General features: G+C 39.8%; 2 protein-coding genes across 2 annotated transcripts in view; one reads left to right on the plus strand and one right to left on the minus strand.

Annotated features, from left to right (window-relative positions):
- The window catches only part of LOC311038005 (myosin-7-like), a gene marked incomplete at both ends in the record, with an annotated part of 39,329 nt that extends 34,949 nt beyond the window's left edge, over positions 1 to 4,380 (plus strand). Inside the window, 5 exons of the mRNA XM_084047301.1 lie at positions 1,583 to 1,879; positions 2,489 to 2,593; positions 2,690 to 2,785; positions 3,610 to 3,741; positions 4,357 to 4,380. Of these exons, the coding sequence (XP_083903427.1) occupies positions 1,583 to 1,879; positions 2,489 to 2,593; positions 2,690 to 2,785; positions 3,610 to 3,741; positions 4,357 to 4,380 (654 nt within the window). The remainder of the gene's footprint in view (positions 1 to 1,582; positions 1,880 to 2,488; positions 2,594 to 2,689; positions 2,786 to 3,609; positions 3,742 to 4,356) is intronic.
- A 6,513-nt stretch (positions 4,381 to 10,893) lies between these two features.
- The window catches only part of LOC311038006 (uncharacterized protein), a gene marked incomplete at its 3' end in the record, with an annotated part of 148,681 nt that continues 136,088 nt past the window's right edge, over positions 10,894 to 23,486 (minus strand). The window contains exon 4 of the mRNA XM_084047302.1: positions 10,894 to 10,963. Within this exon, the coding sequence (XP_083903428.1) occupies positions 10,894 to 10,963 (70 nt within the window). The remainder of the gene's footprint in view (positions 10,964 to 23,486) is intronic.

Below are 23,486 nucleotides of genomic sequence, written 5' to 3' on the forward strand. Positions count from 1 at the left end.
GTCGACTAATAGTCGACTAATGCAACACCCATGATTCGACTGAGATTGGCAGTCGAATCAGTCTGATTCGACTGCCAATCTCAGTCGAATCATGCAAGAAATATGTTATGCAATAGAGGAACATTCCATTTGGGCTGTAGGGGTGCTTAATGCCTGGTTTAACTTGCTTGGTTTCCCCCAATAAATCATGATGTATATACTATTTTTGGCAAACTATTAGTTAATATAACAAACTAGGCCAATCTCTCAGTCAAATTTTTTTTTTCTCATAATTTGTCTAAGAGATTGGCAGCCGACACCCCTCGACTGATTAGTCGACTATTCGAATAATCGAGGTCAGGCCTATGGTCTAAGTCATTTTTTGAGGAAAATGCTATTTTTGTCTAAGTCAGCTCCTCATGACACTGGCCACCTCTGGTAAAATCGCCCATCTCCTAATTGAAAAGGATGGTGTTGTTCCCTCCCCTTTTAGTATAATGGCCTCCCTAGTGTGACTTAGGCCAAAATAGGCAATTTTTGGGGCATATCATACAGTTTTTTTTTGTTTAGGATCAGTTTTTTTTTTCTTTTCTGAAAAACTAAAAAAAAATACTTAAGCCATTAGTTTAGCAAGGTGACATAGTTAAAACAAAACATTTCTTGTTAAAAAGTTAAAGCTCCATGATTTGATAAGAATCATTGCTATAGTGTTTGTTCAGGAACAGGGGTCTCCCAGATTCTCCAGCGCATTACTAAACAGAAATGACATTATCAGCTTGGTTGCCAATTTCAGAGAGTTCCCAATTATCAGCTTCAGTTTTTCCAAATTCCAAAAAACGGATCCAATTTCTGCTTGCTCACTTCTTTGTGTGATCACTTCCATTTTCACTTGTTTATTCTGCATCCTGTATAAGACGCCTTAACAGACAATTTCACACTGATAAGAACCGCAGGCCGGCACCAAATGAACCCCACCGCTCATAAGAATCAATGTAAAAGTGGTCACAGCCTCACATGTAAAAATGCATCCCATCAAACTTTCAGATGCTGTTTTTCTCCCAGTGTGGAGGAAGAATGCTTACTGTGATCTCTTGCTCTTTTCTGTTGTGTGTAAACAATAACAGCAATTCAAAGCAGTTGTCCCCCAAACCCCACCTCCAGTGGCTGTCATAAGAACGGAGGGAGCGCGCTATGATCATGGCACCAGAGACTGCTCTTGCTCGCGCAGCTGCAGCCCATCAAGCCTAATTTAACGGCCGAGAATAGCAGACCTCCAAGCTCACAACGGTCTCATCCGCGACACGGTTGTGAGCTTGTATGTCAGCTGTTCTCGGCGCGCAATACCGTTGCTGGGTGAAGTGCATATGTCTCGCTAGGGCGCACCTCACTAGCCAACACACAGGAGGAGGTTGAATGAACTTAAACCAGCGCACCCCAAAACAACAGGTTTGGGGATCTGTTGGGAATTGATTACATTAAACAGTCACCTGTGCGTCCAGTCTCAATGTTTGTAAACAAATAATTGGTCTATAAGTGCTTCCTCCTGATTGGATAAAGACCTAACAAGGGCTATCACCTTTTTACGTCTGCCTTATGTTCTCAGAACACCAGCCTGTTGAACCAGAAGAAGAAACTTGAGGGAGACACGTCCCAGCTCCAGGGCGAAGTGGACGAGGCTGTGCAGGAGTGCCGGAATGCAGAGGAGAAGGCCAAGAAGGCCATCACCGACGCCGCCATGATGGCCGAGGAGCTGAAGAAGGAGCAGGACACCAGCTCCCACCTGGAGCGCATGAAGAAGAACATGGAGCAGACCATCAAGGACCTGCAGCACCGGCTGGACGAAGCGGAGCAGATCGCCATGAAAGGCGGCAAGAAGCAGGTCCAGAAACTGGAGTCCAGGGTGAGCGACTACTAAAGCAATCGGCCACTAGTGAGGACGCAGTTTACAGAGTGTTTGGTAATGGCTGAGGGCGTAGTGAGGCACGAGCCCTCCACTCAGCCGGGGCTTGTAAGGCAGTGTTGATTTTGACAGCAAATTTTTATTTAGTTTTAGTCATAGTCTTTTGAATAAAATTCCATTTAGATTTAGTCATATTTTAGTCATCTGAAATGTTTTAGTTTTTGTCTAGTTTTAGTCAACTAAATATCAAGATAGTCGACTTAATCTACAGTTGATTTAGTCGACTAAAATGTATTTTTGCGGGGCCTTGGTGGCGTTGTAATGGCTGATTTTACAATTGGTTGCATGTGAAAATAGCCGACGAAAATAGCTAACAACGCGTCGCAGCGCAGCTGTAGATCGGCAACACCCGAGCGCAACCAAACAAGTCTTTTAGTTCTACTGGATCTCTTCTGCACTAGTTCCACTACTGAACATTTTAGTCTAGTTTTTATCTTTTTTGAATAGCCAAGACATCTAAAATGACGTTGAGATGCGTTCCCGGTCTTAATGGTTTCATATTTTCCTAAACGCATATTATACACTCAGGCATAATGCTTTCCTTTTAAGGTAAGGGAGCTGGAAGTGGAAGTGGAAATGGAGCAAAGAAAGGGTGGCGATTCTGTGAAAGGAGTTCGCAAATATGAAAGACGCATCAAGGAGCTCACCTATCAGGTATGATCCTTACAGTAGATATTGACCACAGCTTTTGCATTAATATGTAGCTGAAGTAAATATCAATGACAATGTTGAATTCATTTCTCAATGCAGACAGAGGAGGATCGTAAAAACCTGAGCCGCCTCCAGGACCTGGTGGATAAATTGCAGCTTAAAGTCAAGTCCTACAAGAGAACTGCTGAAGAGGCTGTGAGTATTTCAGCAATTCAATCACTACAGGAATATTTAGAAGTATCATTCTGCACCCGTAGTACACACATGTCTAGCCTTTTGGCAGTTTGTTTTGACTAAGACTTTGTCAATGACAAGAAAATGAACAGTTGTGAGGAGTCTCTGAACTATTCAGCTATTATTCTATTCATATCAGCTATAGAGGCATTGACACAGAGCAGTAACTGGCAACTTAAAGGGATAGTTCACCCAAAAACACGACTTTGTTTCTATCGATTAGTCACCCCATGGAGACTTGAATTCATGGATATTTTTTTTGTTGTTGTTGCATTCCTAAGCTAATAATTGACCAATGACCAGCGGACCGGTAGGCAGTGGTTCTGGTAGGAGACACAAAGGACGCTGCCGGACGTCAAATTATTGGCTTAGGAATGTGACAAAAACTAAAAAGATATCCATGAATTCAAGTATCCATGGGGTGACTCAACGATAGAAAAAAAGTCATTTTGGGGGTGAATCCCTTTAACTAATAACCTGTGACTAATAACCTTTAACTAATAACCTGTGAAGGCAAGGCCAACTGGACTCGGAGAAGCCCCCACCCTCCAAACCTTCAAAATCACTCTTAAAACCCACCCCTTCAATATGGCTTTCCTCGGCTAACTCCACACCTCCCTTTTCCTTATAATCTTATCCTTTTCTTAGTGTTTTCTTTCCTAAAGTTGTTTTTCTTTTGTTGTTTTCTCCTCCCCCCATGTAAATCGCCTTTGGGTAGCACTATACACATGTGAGTGACGTAATATTATTATTACCTTGAATAATCCCCCACATTATTATTTTAGGAGGAACAGTCCAACAGCAGTACGGGCAAGTTCCGTAAGCTGCAGCATGAACTGGACGAGGCAGAAGAAAGGGCCGACATCGCTGAGTCTCAGGTCAACAAGATGAGAGCCAAGAGCCGGGACACGGGCAAGGTAAGCATCTAGTGTTTGCCAGATTCTGCGAGAGAAACAAGCAACCAGGTCTATCAAAACAAGCCCAAAAGAAGCGACTATGGGCCATATTATGAGCACACTCACACACAACTATTTGAAAATAGCCGTATCTACAAGCTAACAATGCGTTGCATCGTTGTGAGCTTGTAGATCGGCTATTTAAAAAAAGAAATCTAGAAAATCTTTTACAAATTTGTAATATATTTTGAAATGTTTTAAATACACACATCTTGTATGGGGGGTCCATCAGATGGGGGTCTGTGGACAAATTACATATTAATTTGGGGGTCCTTGACATGACAATGTTTGAGAACCACTGCTTTAACCAACATTAGGAAACACGGCCAAATAAGCAACTACGCTTTAGAAACAACCCCCCAAAAAAACACAAAACGCAACTACCAAGCAACTTTACAGAAAAACAAGCCCAAAATCGCTTATAATAAGCAGACATGGCAACACTGGTAAGCATCTAGTGGCAAACATCCCTATTTGACCATTTTCCCCCAAAAAAATATTAGATGTGTTTTTTAAAGCAGATGTGAAAGTGAAATCTCTATTTTAATATATGTATAATCTTCTTTCCTATTACAGAAAGGCAAAGCAGATGAGGAGTGAAGCTCCCTGACGGACCGCTCTTCATGATGACATTCTTTTTTCTCTATGCAACATAGCAGAAAAATTAATGAAGCAATCAGTGGTGGAGAAAGTACTCAAATGTTTTACTTAAGTAAAAGTACCAATACTGCAATATAGAAATACTCTGTTACAAGTAAAAGTCCAGGAATCAAAATTTAGTAAAAATGCAAAAGTATTGGCATCAAAATATATTTAAAGTACCAAAAGTAAAAGTACTAAAATATTTGAAAATAGCAGATCTACAACGCGTCGCGATGCGTCGCGTTGTGAGCTTGTAGATCGTCTATTTTCAAGTAGTCTAGGTATTAAATAGGGCTAAAGTGGTTAAGTATGTTTTACAATATCATCATTTATATCTGAAAAGTAACTAGTAACTAAAGTTTTCTAATAATTGTAGTGGAGTAAAAGTACAATATTTGCCTCTGAGATGTAGTGGAGTAGAAGTAAAAGTATTGGAAATTGGAAATACTCAAGTAAAGTACAAGTACCTCCAACGTACAGTACTCAAGTAAATGTACTTAGTTACTTTCCACCACTGAAAGCAATCTAATAGTGTTTTAGTGAAATTATTTTCCTCTATGCAACATAGCCGAAAAAAATAATAAAGCAATCTAAAAGCATTCTGTTTGTTTCAAGTGTGTCCTGTGCCTACCTTTTCTGATGTACATTGTAAAGTAAAAGATGTTACAATTACCTTGCCATACACTACTGTTCCCAAAAAGCTAATCCATTAATAGATTTCCAGTACAACAATGTCTGACCCAAATGATCACTTTAGACGGGACTTACACTTCCTTGATGTACTACAATGTAATGACTATTATTATGTAACTGCTCCTTGTCACACTAAACATGCTTCATTTAGCCTATAGGGCGTAGCAGTGGCCCATACATTTTTCCAATAGAGATTTCCAAAAATATTTATATAAATTATTTTAAGTCTAGAATCAAGCCATCCAGGATCCTGGTGAATCATGACCATAAAAGGTTTGATTTTGTGAAAAAAAAATGTACTTGAAAACTGCAAAACAAAGGCTATTTATTAAACATAGTATATCATACAATTAAATATTCCATTTTTCTTTTCACAGAATCAAATGTTTTATGGTCAGGAATCACCAGGATCCTGGATGGCTTGATTCTAGGCTTTAGAATAATTTATATAAATATTTTTGGAAATCTCTTAACATGCTTTAGCCTATCTATCAGTTTGTTTTATCAAAATAAGATATTGAGGAGATAGATGTATTCGTGAAAGAGATTGACAAACTCTGACAAACTCTGATATTGCTGAGTCTGTATGTTTTTATTTAATTAAAATGTGCAAGGCAAAACTATAAATCTAATAAAGACACGACATGACACAAAGCCATACAAAACACAACAAAACAGGAAGGTAGTCTGCAGGATACTTTAAATGATTGACGTTTTGAGCCCCTCATTACCCTGGTAGCGCTATGCAGTGGTGGAAAGTAACGAAGTACATTTACTTAAGTTCTGTACTTAAGTACACGTTTGAGGATTTTTTATTTCCAATTTTCAGTACTTTTACTTCTACTCCACTACATCTCAGAGGCAAATATTGTACTTTTACTCAATTATTTGAAAACTTTAGTTACTAGTTACTTTGTAGATATTGATTATTATTACAAAACATACATTAACCACTTCAGCCCTATATACATTTTGGCTATTTGAAAATAGCAGATCTACAAGCTCACAATTTAGGAGCAGCCACCAAAATGTAAGGAGCGGCAATAGGTAATGAATTAGTTAAGAAAAACTATGTATCATAAAATGATGAAAGTATAGCCTTAAAACACATGATAGGCAACTACTGAGGCTTTGTGGGTCAGGACTTAAAATGTAGTGTCCTGACTGTCTGTCCCTCTTCCATCCATCTCTTCACTGAGACTGAGACATCTCCAGAGGACATCTATACTGATTACAATCACCCCTTCATCTGTGTTTCCTGTTCACCTTCATAGCCAATTTGGATAATATAAGTTGATTTGTTAAGTCATAAAATAATTGCAATGTAAATATAACATGGTGTATGAGGGTATATGTCATTCAATTGGCCATATTGCATATTAGCCTATCACTTCTATGGGCACATTGATCATGTTTTTCTTATGTTGTCATTTACATTGCTCAATAGGCTACAAATTGATTCTTAATATTTGTAGTTTGTAAACTAATTTGCCAAAATATAACAGCCTTGTGTTCCTATGACTGGATCTCTGCCTAGCTCCACACATGGTGCGTCTCAACTGAATTCATAAAAACATTAATAAACGGCTTACATTTGGATAAAGTGAAAAAACGTGATTATGTTAATGGTCAATGGTGTGCATATTCAGATCAAATGCTCAACACATTGAGGGAGAAAAAAAAAATCATTAAATGCAGTTCTTACCAATGTTTAATAGTTGTGTAAAACGTCCTGTTGAAAGGTTTCGTAGTGTGTGTGTGTGTGTGTGACCTCACTACAAAATAAAGTCACAAAATAAAGTGAAACACTAACTATGACCAAGAAACAAGGAGCACAACAAGAAAACACAACAGGGAGACAGAACGTAGTTGCTGTCGGGTGAAAACCTTGTACTGTATGACCAAAACTGTTACTTTTCAGGAAATGGAAAGAAGAACCTCCAGTGGTTCCAGTGTAGGTAAAAAAGAGCAGATCAAGTACAGAGCCAAGGGTCAAGTTTACTAAGTACTGAGAGTTTAAGAGGTTAAATGTCTGAACATACACATGAACATGAATCCAACATATTAATAGAAGGGATTACGTGTAAACTAAAAACATAAATTTGACACACCACTGATGATAGTGCTGTTAAACAAGTCTATGAAACTATCTGTAAAATCTATGAAAAAAAGTGTAATCTGCTTCATCTCTCTCAGCTAAGGGGTCATTGGCCTGAAACACATTTGGTCTAAAAAAAACTAAAAACTAAAACACAAACATTATTGTTGCCTACAATCATAATGGTCTGTCCCTCCAGCCAATGGGATGTACACTACCTGAGTAGCTTAAGTTTACATGCAATTCATTTTGTTTTCAGTATTTGATCATAATTGGTTCATCCTGTCAATAATTCTAAATTACTGACAGTTAATTTCTAAATGAACTGATAATTATAATTATGCTTTGACTGTCAATAGCTACACGTTTGTTAAATGAATGACATAGGCTCAACTTTTTCAATTGTAACTGAATAGGGCAAAAGGCTTCATTTAGAACTGTTGTTTCATTGGAATTCACCTGTATGAGTAGCATTTCAACATAATGTCAATAGGTGGCAGTATACACCAACTTGGAATTTGTTGAGGATAAAAACTACATTGACCTCACATATCATTGTTGTCTCCGCCAGGCCGAAGGCATGGCGAGAGAGTATGTGTTACCCTCCGTCCGTCCGTGTGTCCGTCCTGTCTGTGTGTTAGCAGCTAATCTCAGGCACCGTTGGCCCAGTCGCTCCGAAACTGTGCACACACTCCCTGGATGCCAATTCAGAACCTCTGCCCCAATTTTTTCACATGGGCCAGGAGGCCGATTTGTGCAAAACCATTTTTTTTACATTAATCCTACAGATTTTATCCAAACGTCATGCAAACTCGGTACACAGTACCTTTATAGTCATGTGATATACACGGATCTGTCCGATTTCCCATATTCCATCCTCATTGCCTATGGTTGGCTTCCAAAGTTTGCAGGATTGGTCCGTTTTGAACAAAAAGCCTCAAACTATGCACGCAGCTTGCGATTTCCGTGAAATTTCACACGCACATTCCCACTAGGCCGAGGAAGAAATGCCACCCTTTTCACATTGGCCTGTTATAGCGCCACCAGCAGGTCTAATTTAGCAAAACACATTTTTGGAACAAAATGCCTCAAATCATGAATGCAGTGTCTGATTGCCGTGAAAGACCTAAGAATAAATAGAACCCTTTTCACATTGGCCTATTATAGCGCCACCAGGAGGCCAGAATAACGTACCTGACCTGGCGGAGACCTGTGCTCCGAGGAGCACTTTTTCTAGTTTATTATATTTCAGTACTCACATGGCCAGTGGTGGAAAGTAACCAAGTACATTTACTCAAGTACTTAAAGAGGTGCTTTTACTTTACTTCATTATGTCAATTTTCAATACTTTTTACTACTCCACTACATTTCAGAGGCAACTATTGTACTTTTAAGTCAACTACAATTATTAGAACGTTTTATTTATGTTACTTGGTAGATTTAGATGATGATTACAAAACATACATTAACCAATTAAGCCATAATTTATCCTTTTGTCTATTCGAAAATAGCCGATCTAAAAGCACACAAGTGAGTGTGTTGTGGGATATTGTGTCCCCGAAATGGAGAAAATTGCTCGTTATGAACTGGGGGTCCTGGACCACTCTTTTGATGAGTTAACAACCTCAAATAACGGTATAAAACGCCTTAAGGCAAAATGATCCTTTAATGCATAGCATCAAAAGCAAAAGGTAGGGTAAGTGATTTACTTTGGTTAAAATAAGTGTTAAATAGCTCTATATTCTGATAGTACTTTCAGTAAAAGGAGTCTCCCATGTCTCTCCAGCTCTTTATTAAACAGAAAATGCATTTTCAGTTCTCTCTCCTGATTGGCTTAAATGTTGTCACCTAGCCTACCTGAAAATGTATTTATATTATTTTTACTAAAGAGCTGGAGAGACCCCTGTGACCGAACAAATGCTCTGTAGCAATGATTACTATCAGAATATAGTACTTTAACCTTTTAATGTAGCAGGGCGATATAAAGCAAAGACTACGCCACCCACACATATAGGAGTGAGGGATCCTTTAAACACATTAACCATATACTGTATGTATATAGATATATAGGACTGAACAAGGTAAGGTTCCCCAGAAAGGTACAGGTTCAGAATGAACAGAACCAGAGGCTGATGTATCAAATGTGTCAAGTTTATTACAACAGTTGGTATAAAAAATAGTCAGGTTAAAATACAGAAAGGAAGAAAGCGGTTAGTATTACTGGGGGTTCTGCCAAGGGACTAAACCCAAGAGGCAAAGGGGCAATAAGGGTAAGGGCTTCGGGGCCTACTAAACTAAATCTACAGAAATTAAACAAATCAAATCCAAATAATGCAAAACCAAAAGCAAATAAAGTAAACAAGCAAATCAAAACAAACCACAAATACGCAAAATCAAAATCATGTAATGCTACTTAATGGCCCAGTATAGCTCTGTCCTCAGTCAACCCTATTGCACACAGTCCAATAGCAAAAACCCAGTCTAAATAGTATATATGGCACGGTGGGAAAAACAGTGATGGTTAGTTCAGCTCCTACAAAAAAATCAAATAATAAAGTATTAGACCAACCCTCCAACAATTCATCCCAGACATTAGGCCCCTATATGACAAAATACTAGATGACAAAATACAGCAAAATAACAAACATACCCAATGAGTCAATATATGCTCATGGCTCCCATTGATAGAGGCCTGCACAGCCACAGGGTACTGCTGCTCAAAGGACCTGGAGGCTTCTAGAAATACAGATATATATTAGTATAATTAACAACAGGCCTAATATTGTCAGCCTATCTATATTCTTATATATTACTATTGCTACAATGAGTTATAAAAAACCTTGTCATTTGTTTCAGATTGTCTTACCGAGAATTAGTCTGTACCCCTCATGCCTCCAGGTCTCTCTCACAAACACTCAAGCCAGGCTTCTGGCTAGACAGGAGGCCACAAACCTGGCCACCCCTCTTTATGCACTTTCCTTAAAAGGGCCAGTGCTACACTTGTTTCAAACATCAAACTCTTCCTCACTAGCAAATCCCAGACATGCAAGAAATGCTGGCACAATTCCACATAAGATAAAAAACAAAATATATATTCATCAATGTGACAACATACTGTACCCCAAAACCCCCAAATCACAAGTATTAACAACTTATACTCTCTATACTTAAAACAGACCTGAGTTGGCACACTTGGCGCGCTCTTTTTTGCCTCTACACCAAATCTCTTCACCGAAAATAACGTATCTACCGTTGCGATACGTTGTGAGCTTGTAGATCTGCTGTTTTCGGTGAATGTACGCGGTCATATGAACATTATGTAATAGCTATTTATTTTGAAGAATCCCATTGTCCCTGATAACATCATAGATAACTGTACATAAAGGAGACATACATAATCATTGCAGAATCACTGCATTCCTATTTGCAACTAAACGTTCTAGTATTAGTACAAGACTGACAATAGAATTATGTATAAAACACGTATTTAAAAAAATAAATAAAATAAAAGTATTTGGCTGCAAGATTTTGTGTTTGATTAGAATACATCTGTTAGGGACAACAAGTCAATGGATTGATTTGAAATGACAGTTGACTGACCTGTATGAACCTTTCTACACACACATTTGTGTTTTAAATGAAAATCAACCTTTTCATGTAACGCTGAGGATTAGTTCAATCTAATCTGTGTGGTTGACAGGAGAGATGATCAGAGGAGCAGAGTTTTTACCATTATTATTAAGACATGGACTGAAGAGTGGATAGAGTTTCTCAGTGAAGGTGCAGCCAGTGAAAGTAGATAATGAACTCTGGTCTCCACATCATAAAAGGAGACCAGACCCTCCTCATAATCCACAAACGCTCCCACTTTCTGGACCCTCTCTCTGACAGGGAGGAGGAGAGGAGGGCCAGCAAGAGCCTTGTACTCATTTCCATTCCTAAACAATATAGTTTTTTCCCTTCTTGTGCTTGTCTTGGAGATTATTCTTTACGTTTCCATGACTCACTTGTTTTCCATCCTCAGACAGGATGAGTTCGCAGTGTGCTGTATCAGGGTCCAGAGTTACATCCACTGCATATTGTTGGATCCTCCTCAGCTCATCACACAGCTTCTCTATCTCTTGACTGAGTGTCTTCTCCAGCTGAGCCACAGCTGTCCTCACAGTCTCCACATATTGACAAGACTGAGGGACATTGACCTTTGTCCAGTCCTTGATGGGTGGAGGGGTGTTGATGGATGTGTAGTTCTGAAGGAGGTGGAGGTGGTCTTCAGTGTGTGAGAGCTGCTTCAGCTCAGAGCTTCTCTTCTTTAACTCAGAGATTTCCTGTTGCAGCTCCTTGATGAAGCCTTCAGCCTGTTTCTCTGTTGTTTTCTGCTTCTCTTCAATCACATCAATGAGCTCGGCCTGGCTTCTCTCAATACAGCTAATCAGAGAAGTGAAGACCTGCACACTGCCTGCTATCTCTCTGTCTGCATCTTTCTTACTGAGCTCTACTGAGTGTTGGACCTCCTGAATCTTCACGTGTCTCTCCTGGATCATCTGCTGAACTTCAGCCTCTGTCTTTCCCAGCTCAGCCTTCTTTCCTTTATATGCCTCTTCCAGAGATACAATTTGATGTAACTTGTGGTCTAACTCGGTGCAGAACTGACAAACACACATGCAGTCAGTCTTACAGAACAGCTCCAGAGGTCTGTCATGTTTCTTACACATCAAGTCTTCCAGGTTCTTCACAGGGTCAATTAGTTGGTGTCGTTTTAACCCTGTGCGTCTCTGATGAGGCTCCAGGTGAGTCTCACAGTAGGAGGTCAGACACACCAAGCAGGACTTCAGGGCTTTGAGTTTGGTCTCAGTACAGACGTCACAGGAGACTTCATCTGGTTCAGCAGGTTCTTGGTTTGCGCTGGAAGTTTGTCTCAGCTGCTGTGACTTCCTTAACTCATCATCAGCCATCTCTATAATAAAATAATGTATTTTTCATTATAACTCCAGAACCAAACATGATAATACATAATAGGTGATGTATACACCTGTTTTGATGGTTAAGTATTACAGTGATACCATTTAAAACAGAGGTTCTCAAACTGTGGGTTAGGACCCCAAATTGAGTCACGGGAAGGTCTACATTAACTGAAAAAGGTTTAAATGTGAATCCTTCCAATTAAGTCTGTTTTTGTTTTGTTTTTGAAAAGCATACAATTATTGTAATGATTCTGGCAACAGATATAGGCTATATACTATAGGCTGTAATCATATGAGATTAAAAAAATGGAATAACACAGAAATTAATACATTGTGATTGTACAATTATCTTGCCAGTCACACAAGCAATGCAACTAATTAGATCTCCCCTTGTAAAGGGTATTTGAGCAACCGAGTTGCTCGGTTGCTCAAATACAAACAGACTTTAACACTTTTAGGCCAGTAGGCCAGTAGGCTAGTAGGCCATTAGTCAAATAAAGAGTCAGGTTATAAACCTAAATAAGTAAACACAAACAACAATGAAACAACACATTACTGACTTGGAATATACACACAAAACTATAAACCATATCAGAAATATATTTGTCGTGTAAAATTCTTACCGTCAGTCTCTCGGAGCTCGCAATGGAAAATGACGAACGCAGCAATAACACCCTGGTAACTAGTAACACTGGTGCATGCGTAGAACACTTCGTCCTGATAGTGAGCATCCACTACATTTATATTTGACCTACCCATGTGGGTGTAACCGTCTGTTGATTAATCATGTGACTTAAATGTTGAAACACAGACTTTAGCACTGTTCTAAACAGTACCCACTGTCGCCCAGCTCCTCATCTGACCTAATCAATCAACATGCCCTCAGGTGACATGTGTAAAGTCCACTGCTGTGCTGTGGCTTTTAGAATTTGTATTTGTACCTTCGGATGATAACTTCAGTTTATAACTCCAAATAAGCAGTATTAACCTTCATATAAGCATGTATCAACTCCTAAAATAATAACTCGGCCTATGACTCCGGTATAAGATCCTAAATAAGCAGGAAATACACACATAATAATAATCACAATAATAACCGCAAACTTCAGGCACTGGAAGGCCCTGTATAATTCTACAGTGATCTATAAGTTCATAATGCATCTTGATGTGACCCGTGAGCTTGCAGATCGGCTGTTTTCACTACAATGACAATTTATTTTTTACCTGGTGTTTCATCAGGATGGGGGACAATTATTTTAGCACTTAGTGACTGCACCTTTCAACAGTATAGATTAGAACAAGATAAACATCTATGTAAGCACACAAAACAAGTATTATTTTAACAGGACAATTTGGTGGTGAATGTTGAAAACCGGGACATTTTAGTGTTTTAGAGATATTTGTCATGGACTTGGGAAACAACTATCTTGTCTTAGCCCTTTTGCCTAAACGTATTAGCCATATTTGACCATTTTGAAAAAAAAATTCAAATAGTTCAATTAGCCGATCTACATCGACACATTGCGAGCTTGTAGATCGGCTATTTGAACTACTGGTTGAAAAAGGTTTTTCAAAATATAAAAAATGCAAAAACAAAGTTAGAGGTAAAGGTAGGGGCCATCTGTTCCCTATGTTGTATGCAGAGTCCTTATGCAATAACCAAAGTTGTATGTTTCATACAGTAGCACATTAGAAATATGTTACCGAGTACTGTACCTTACTAAGCTCCATACAGTACCTCCACCCCCCACTCACACATCCCTGCTGCTGGGGCACCAATGCACCTCTATCACACCACACCTTGCTCACCTACTTCACCATCTGCGCAACATAGCCAAAATTCGCCCAATACTCTCACTTCCCGATGCCGAAACCCTGGTTCATGCCTTCATCACTTCAAGAATAGACTACTGTAATGCTCTCTTCTCCGGTTTACCATCAACAGCAACACATGGCCTTAGATTAGTTCAAAATGCAGCAGCTAGATTACTAACCAGGAAAAGGAAATATGATCATGTCACACCAACAATCATAGCACTACACTGGCTGATTTCAAGGTACTACCCCTGACCTATAAAGCTCTAAACGGACTTGCCCCATCCTACATGTCCAGCTTAATAGAACCGTACATCCCTGGACGTCCACTACGCTCCCAGGATGCTGGTCTCCTCACAGTCACAACAAATAATAAAGTAACAGTTGGGGGCAGAGCATTCACACACCGTGCCCCCTATCTCTGGAATACTCTCCCTCAAGTTGTGAGAGATGCCGACTCTCTGGGCATTTTAAAATCCAGGCTAAAAACATATCTTTTTTTCCCTGCATTATGGTTCCCCATAGTTTTATTGAATGTATTGCTTGGTTTATTGCCACGTTCTTGCCCTGTGGTTTTAAATATTGTTCAAATGTATTTTCTTTTTCTTTTCTTTTTTCTTTTCTTTGCTTGATTGATTGATTGATGTACTTTATTTAGTAAGACATGAGAACAGTACATGACAGTACATAACAGTACATGGAAGTACAAAGTCGCAATACAAGGTCTACTAAACTGGATAGCTCATTAAGCACTTAGCTTGTTTAAGATGAGATCCCCATATACACAAATCATGATGACATATAAGAGACAGACAGATATACACACTACTATACAGAATGTCATACAATCAATTTACAGGTTACTGGTATGAAGAGTGAAAAATATGTACAAAAGAAGAAAGAGAGAGGGGGGGGTAGGTTAGGTTAGGACATGGGGTAGGTTAGGACTTGGACAGGGGCCATTTTTTTATTTTTTTTGCTGTGTACTGCATGGTAACCTGTTTGACCATGCGGGCGCATTTTACAGTGTTTTTTTTTTACTACTATGTATTTTGTGTTGTGAAGTGCACAGAGACCCCTTGGGGTGATGTTGCAGTATAAATAAAAATAAACTGAACTGAACTGAAACCAATCTCCCCCTCTGCCTGGGCTCTGTCCGGGTTCAGAGCCACCCCTCTATGATATAGCGCACCAGATAATGTATGTTAGCAAGCACATGTCATTTGAACCAAATTCTGTGCAAACATAATTGTACATAATATTAACTTCAGAAAATAAGAAAGGATGTTTGTATGTTTGGGAGTGTTCCAGGAACATAGCACGCAGTTGAACACAGGGCCCTTGGAGAAAGAGTACCCAACAACGTTTTAAAAAGTTAACTCTATGTGTGTTAACAGAATAGAAAGCCGTGGAACATACAGTAGGACTCTGGGAACATAGGAATATTGTAATTTCCTCTTTTAAACGTCAATGACCTGTGGCTTATCATCGGTATTGGCTGAGAATGAGGGTGTCTGTCTATTCCCAATTCAATGTGCTAGACCCCTGGATTGCATCTCTCTCTCTCTCTCGCTCTCTCTCTCTCTCTCTCTCTCTCTCGCTCTCTCTCTCTCTCTCTCTCGCTCTCTCGCTCTCGCTCTCTCTCTCTCCCCCCCCCCCCCCCCCCCCCCGAGGAATTGAATATGAAAATAGAGTAAGACCTTGTCTTCAATATAACTGTTATTCTCTGTTATTGAGTAACTAGTCCATACCCAGGGATGTGAGCACTCAAAGTACTTGCAGACTATGTGCTGTGTACACAGTATATCAGGGATCAAAATTAACCTTTTACTTGGTTACACTGGTGCTCCCAATGTAGGAGCAGCAGAAGAAATGTAGGAGCAGCAGAAGAAATTTAGGAGCAGCCAAAAAAATTATAAGGAGCAGATTTGTTTTTATTAATATAACATAATAATATCATAAAATGGTGAAAGTAGCATGGGTAGGCACGGGGCTTTATGGGTCAGGATTTAAAATATAGTGTCCTGACTGTCTGTCCCTCTTCCATTCATCTCTTCACTGAGACTGAGACATCTCCAGAGGACATCTATACTGATTACAATAACACCTTCAGCTGTGTTTGTGTTTCTTGTTCACCTTCATAGTCTATTTGGATAATATAAGTACATTTTCTAAGTCATTAAATAATTCTAAAGTAAATATAAAATGCATATTAGCCCACTTCCAAAGTGCACATTCTGTTGTCATTTCTCAATAGGCTACACGTTGATTCTTAATATTGACAGTTTCAACTGTCAGTTGTCAAATAAAAATATACATGTTCTAAAATAGCCGATCTACAAGCTCACAAGGCATCATGAAGTGAAATGTTACGAGCTTGTAGATCGGCTACGTTCAAATAGCCAAGTGTAAAATGTGTCTTAAGTGGTTAATGCATGTTTTGCATTAATAATCTAAATCTGTGCAGTGACTAAAGCTGTCAAATGATTGCACTGGAGTAAAAAGGACAATATTTGCCTGAGATGTGGTGGAGCAGAAGTGTAGATATGTAGATAATAGATATTATGTCTCTCGATACGTTCAATTAAGCAATATTACACGAGAGGGTGTGCTTTACCGTCATTATTGGCACGCCAGTGATGCGGTCAGGAACGAGGCGCAGCCGAGTTCCGCCAGCATCACTGAAGTGCCAATAATGTAAGGTAAAGCACACCCTCGAGTGTAATATTGCGATTATACAACAGTTACCAACAAAACACATCCAAATGTATTCATATTGTGGGGCAATTCATAATAAAAATGTTTCGCTATTATGTTTCCCTGTAAAGAGAAGAGTTTATTTGACTGAGACAAAATAGTCCCTGTAGCACAACACAGCTGAGGCACAACACAGCTGATTCCAGTAGGCTATATGCTCCGTCGTACGAAGGTATCGCACGGCGAAAATAGCCGATCTAAAAGCTCACAACGCGTCGCGTTGTGAGCTTGTAGATCGGTTTCGCGTTCAACTTCTCATCCTCTTGACCTCTTCTAACCATTGATCAACCGTAAGTCCACCAAATAAATCATAATTGACAACATAGTCCATTTTGCGTAGCTGTTTGTTCTCCGGTGGCGGCGGTGGGTCAGGATACTCTCTGTTTGTTTTCATACCGTGGGACAGCGTGACGTTACAGCACAGCTGTGCGATATATGGTCTAAGCAGGCGCGGAGTGATTTATTAATGTGATTCGGCCCGTGCTATGATGCTGGTTTGAAGCACGGCTAGAAAGCTATTTCAACCAATCAGATTGCTTGGTCGGAACTACCTGTTGTATAATAATGAATCTCCACCCACTTTCTACAACTGTAAACTGTGCTGTGACAATAACGTTTATTCTGAAATGAAGGACGGGGGCTAAGGATAGACCTCTGAGGACCCCTGGTGGTCAATGAAGGCTATCGTCTGGCACAGTGTGAGGCAGATGGTTTAAGACCCAAGTGTTAGAAAGACATTTGAAGTACTAGTACACTGGGACATGGCAGGGGTCAGAACCATGCTGGCTTGTGATGGTCATTTTAGTCAAAATCCAAGGTTTTTCAATGTGTAGCGGATTACCCTTTTACGTTCACTTGTTTGGGGTGCCAGCCGGCTTTTCAACCAACATATTTGGAAACGCCATGCAACCTGCATGTACCACACAACATGAACCCATCATTTACACACCACACAGTCACAAAGAGGAATAGACTCAATTCAACACTCAACTTCAATATATAGTTCGTTCAACAGTTCACATAAAAGAAAATAACACGCAGTCCTTGTTTAAATCAAAAAGTACCTTTTAGGATTTTATTCATTACTCAGTTCATAGTTCAGTTCTTCAGTTCCACTTCCAAAAATACCCACAGTTAAATAGTGCTTTTACCAAAAAACTCCCCAAATAAATCCTGTTTAGGAAGCAGATCCACGCCCAAAATAAACAACATAACCCCACGTCAAACGGCCGTTTTTAGCCCCAGGAGTGGTTTTGGTGCAAAACAAATGCTTGCAATGGATTCAGAATCATAAAAACACCCTAGTTTGACCCCTAACATGCTACTTAAAACAGATTTCTTTTTTTTTATATATTTTTTTTAAAACCAAGGTTATGGTGGGTACCCCAACTTTAAGGAGCCGTCATAAATTCTCCTAGGGGAACTGCATTTCAGTCTTTGTGAGATGTGTTATAGACACCTTTACAAACACATTGGTGAAGAATATTTTTGGTAAGGAATTTATTCCAAGATTTTTTTGATATCCCCTGACTATAGGCTCCAAAGAAAGTTTAAACTCCAGCAACCAGGCTTCCCTTTACCTTTGGTACCATGGCGTGGAATTCCGGATTAATGGCCGGTCCGGATCCGCCGTTGCTGTCGCCTCGCCGATGTCCAGTTGTTGTTCGTTTGTTTCGTTTTCGCGGATCCAACGGGTGTCCTCCCGACGCGGACTGTAACACGCGCGGCACACGGACGCTAGAGAGCCACTATAAACATATGACTATAATAACACAAAACCGAACGGTCGCAGCCTCTTCGGTTGTGAGCCGTTACACAAACAAACACTGACAGTGACGGAGCCAGCGAGGTGATTTCCTGGAATGCACTTCAAAGGCAGCGGGGTGGAGAGCGGGCGGAGACAGAAGGAAGGTGATAGGCTGACCGGTTTTGTGAATGGGGAGTGGAACCATTGAATGAACGTGACGTTAAAGTGAAATCAGGGGGCCGACCGCCACAAATGGACATACAAAATGAGCGGATGATAATTTGACCAGAAACACAAAGAGCTCATAGTGGGCCGAGGGACCCTCAGGGTTGCACATTTGCTTAATGTGCAACATTATTTTCTCAGTCAACAGTAAACAAACCAACAGTAAGTGTTTACAGGGCATCTGCACATTTAAGGACGTTTAAGACCTTTTTAATACCTCTAAAATGAAAATACATAAATAAGAGCTTTGCTGCGTCAAAAGTAATCAACAAACTATACAAATGGTCAAACATTGGCAAAATATTACCTAAGAAAGAGGCAAAAAAATAGTGAAAATAGCCCATCTACATGCTCACAACTCCTCGGGTTGTGAGCATGTAGATTGGCTATTTTTACAATATTTATCTGTGAAACCTTGTCAAATAAAATGTAATGCCTCAACTCCTACAATTCCATGTGCTTGTAAGGGTGGCGGAGGTCCCCAGTTCAAATATGATTATTTGGTGCCAAAACCCAACCTTATTCCTAAACTTAACCTCAGTAAAACTATGCCTAGCCCTAAATCTAACCTTATCCTCAGTAAAACATTGAATACAAGAATACAAGAACCGCTGGTCCGCGAAAGAAAATGGGGGCGAGCGTGTTTTGGGGTGAGTCCTCCGGTTACCCAGCAAAGGGCTCAATTTAGAACTGTTGGTTCATTGAAAATGCACCTGTATGATTATATTAGCATTTCACCATAACGTCAATAGGTGGCAGTATACACCAACTCATTTAGGATAAAAACTGTGTCGACCTCCATATCATTGTGTATGTTATTTCACTGCACACATGGTCAGTGGTGGAAAGTAACTAAGAACATTTACCCAAGTACTGTACTTAAGAGGTGCTTTTACTTTACTTGATATATATTTTTACTCTGGAATAGTTTCTATTCTGCCCAAGGCCCCAGAACTTCCTTCTCTGTCATAATAATGAATGAATAACAGTTTAATAGTTAACACCGGACAGCCTGTCGCGGGTTCGAACCCCGATCCTGACGACCTTTGCTACGTGTCACTCCCCATCTGTCTCTCTCTCTCCCCATTTCCTGTCAAACTACTATAACAATACTATCAATAGAGGCAGAAAAAGGAAAAATATATTTAAAACAAAAAAGGAAACCTTTATATAATAATAATAATCTCACTCTCTCACTGACTCCATACTGTCCACATGGTTATACTGAGGTTTTTGTTGCTGGCCACTAGCTCAATGATAAAACATTGTATGATTGAGAAGAAGACATTGATGTAAATGGTCATGTATCTTTAATTCTAGTACAAAAGTTATTATAAATATCTGTCTTTGGTGTGCAGTGGTGCCCACAGACAGACCATTCTGCCATGTTAAAGTGATCAAATCCCATTCCAAGATTGTGTGAAAACCTGGCAGCCCTCATATACTGTACAGCTGTACATTTTTGGGTCACTGACCGATTTTTATGGGTTGTGAGTGAAGTTTTGTAAGTTTGGATCCTGGGGAGACACCACATGTCTCTTGGGTCCCAAGGCTAAAAGCTTTGAACTTCATGGAAACCTCAACCTGTCATATTACCAAAGATTGTACAGGGGAAATTCAAGGGATATGAAAATGGAGGACCATCATGTTATACAATTTGAGTAACCAAGGAACGAATCGCTTCCATCACATTTGGAACCATTTCTGGAACCAGTTTTATCACACTGTCAGAGCTGTGGACTTCACGTCTGCTATACTATTACAATACTAGTGGTTAACAAACATTTATTTTTCCAAGGACCACCGTAATTCTGAGTGTTCAGTTACACACCTGTAAGGGTTCATTCTGAACCCCCTTAAGTAACCCAGAGGGTCCCTAGACCTCACTTTGAGAACCACTACAATAATATGTATGCAACACAGTATACTGTATGTATGATTGCAATTGTGTTTATTAAAAATGTTAATGAAGGCCTAAATTATTATTCTTAAATATAGGAATCGTTTAGTTTAGGAATCAGACTGTTAAGAGGGAATCGTTAAAGAACCCGAATGGTTATACTAAAGAATCCCACATTTTATATTACTACTTTGTTGTAAAGAGTGTTGCACAAAAGTAGCGAAAAAAGCCTCTAAGCTCATAACGCATCGCATCACAATGCAATGAGAGCTTGTAGATCAGCTTTATTCAGGTTTTCTTTTTAAAGAGTTGAGTGCTTAAGTGTGTCTGTGTTTTATGACGAGCTTAGCCTGCTTATATAATGGCCTGCAAATAGTGGCGAGTGGTAGGAATTTGAAATTGACTTGTACTTGAATTGTTGGGCCGCTGTGTCAATTCTTCTAAACTTTTTCATTAGTTGAAGTGGGTCCGTGGTGCTGAGCTGTCAATTGCTTTGAATTAGGGTGAGAGAAAACTGCAAGACTTGTAAGTTGCGGGCATGCGTTTGTTTATTTGTGTGTGTGTGTCAGAGCAGAGCAGTGGCTTTTTACTTATCTCGTCATCAGGTGGTTTCTCTGTAAATGCACACCTTTCTTGTTGACTGGAAACAAACATTCGTCACTTCATGTGCTTCTGAAATGGGAAACTCCACACAAACCACAGTAAATGCAGCTTAAAAGGGTCACTCCACAGAGGGCAGATCACCGCCAGGCCTAACCAGGGCTGTGTAATGTTGCTTATCAACAGCATAGCATATCAGCTCTAGCCTGCTTTTGGCTCAATTACTACTACTACTACTCCTACAGATTGTGTCCAAACCTCATGCAAACCGTTAAACATTATCTCTATAGTCATGTGATCAAGCTGTATCTGTCGGATTTAACATATTCCTGATTCATCATCCTGATTGGCTACGATTGGCTTCCAAAGTGTGCAGCAATGGCCCATTTTCTACAAAATGCCACAAATCATAAATGCAGCGCCCGATTGTCGTGAACATTTGCATGCACATTCGCACTAGGCCAAGTAAGATCTGCCACCGTAATTCTTTCAAATCGGCCTCATGGTGGCGCTGTAACAGGTCGCAACACAGCCCAGGGTAGGCAACCCGGTCTGGTGGGGGATCTGCGCTCTGAGGAGTGCACTTTTCTAGTTGTATTTCTGTCTGTGGATTGCTTCAATGGAGAGAATGGAATTACGGACTGAAGTTCTACAACCACAAAAACACAGATAAGGGCTAAATCTATACTCCCTTACACCCATCAGCACACAGATGAACAAAGTATATCTGGTCATTATACAACTTGTCCCTGGGTGTGAAAATGACCAATGTGTTGATTGTCAACTAACTAACTGTGCTGCAACATTAAGCACATCAATAAATATAGGTATTTTATAGACATACACTATGTAAAGATGCATTTATAATACACATGGACAGTATACACACACACAGTCAGTTAGTTTTCAGTGCTCTCATACACCTGTGTTTATGGCTTTATTTGTATCTGTGGTTTCTCCTCGCAGCTTTCTTGTTGACAGGAAACACAAACATTCAACACATTTCCTTCTGAAATGGAAAACATCTACGCAAGCAGAATTTTCACACAAGTAAATGCACATGCGTACATTCCAATTATCTATTTTTAACTGATCTGCATTTCTGTACAGACGGTATAATCATGTCCCACATTTGTGACATTTTTGTTTTGTCACAAATTATATTTTGTGACAAAAGTTATTACCCTATTTTGATAAAATTATGATTTTAGTGTAATGTCCTACCCAGGCCACATGAGACCACGTATATAAATAAACCCACCCCTGCAAGCGAGCCTGCACGGGGCCCGTAAGGGGCCACTTAGGGCTGGCTTAAGGGCCCACCGTGGGCTGCCCACACAGGGCCCCAGGGGGCTTGCTCATTGGCAAAGTGTGGGCCCCTAAGTGCTGGCCCTGCATGGGCAGCCCTCACTTAGCCCTCACATGCCTACAGTGGCCCCGCATTGGCCCACTTGGGGCTATGAATAAGCAGCCCTCACTTAGCCCTCCGGAAGCCCCATTAAACTATAACCTCAAAATAACTATATTCTATTAATCTAAAATGTAATAAACTAAGATCTGTATTGTAAAGAAAAAATACAATAGTTGTCCATTGAATGGTTTATTTTCGGCTTTTGTTTACAACAAATCAAAACACACTTGTGTGGACTTACAAAAAGAAAAAAAAAATCACAAATGTATACATATTCAAAGTCAGCTCACACACAAAATCCAAACTCCAAATAGTCAAAGGGATTCAAATCAACGATTAAATATAATACAGAACAAATATAAAACCAGTGTAACCTTTCCTGTCTTAGTCTCCAGACTAAGGGGGAACTGAATCAAGTTCAATTCCACAGCCGAAATTAATACTTGCGTCGGTCTCCGCCTATTAACTTTGGGGTAGAACCCACTTGTATCTTTTATTACTATTTCCCTGTTGCACAATGGTGAATGAACGGTCTCTTTTCTTCAGGCACTGTTAGTTTATTATAACTCCAGCAACATCAAACACGTTTCAAGTTCACTTCACTTCCTCAACTTATACAATAGACAAATGCACACAACATACATACATACATAATACACAATACATACAACATACAATAACCCATCTCTCTCCCAGCATCCTTCTCTCACCCCAACCAAATCCTATTGTCACAGACTCCTCTTAAAGGAGACATTTTTTACAATTTTACAACACTACCCCCACTATGGATGGCAATGTATCACAATTCCACTCCATCAGTGCAGTTACAATGTAGCATACTTCACCAACATCTCAGC

This window comes from Gymnoscopelus microlampas (genome assembly GCF_963454915.1).
Source record: "Gymnoscopelus microlampas genome assembly, chromosome: 21".
NCBI classification, from domain to species: Eukaryota; Metazoa; Chordata; class Actinopteri; order Myctophiformes; family Myctophidae; genus Gymnoscopelus; species Gymnoscopelus microlampas.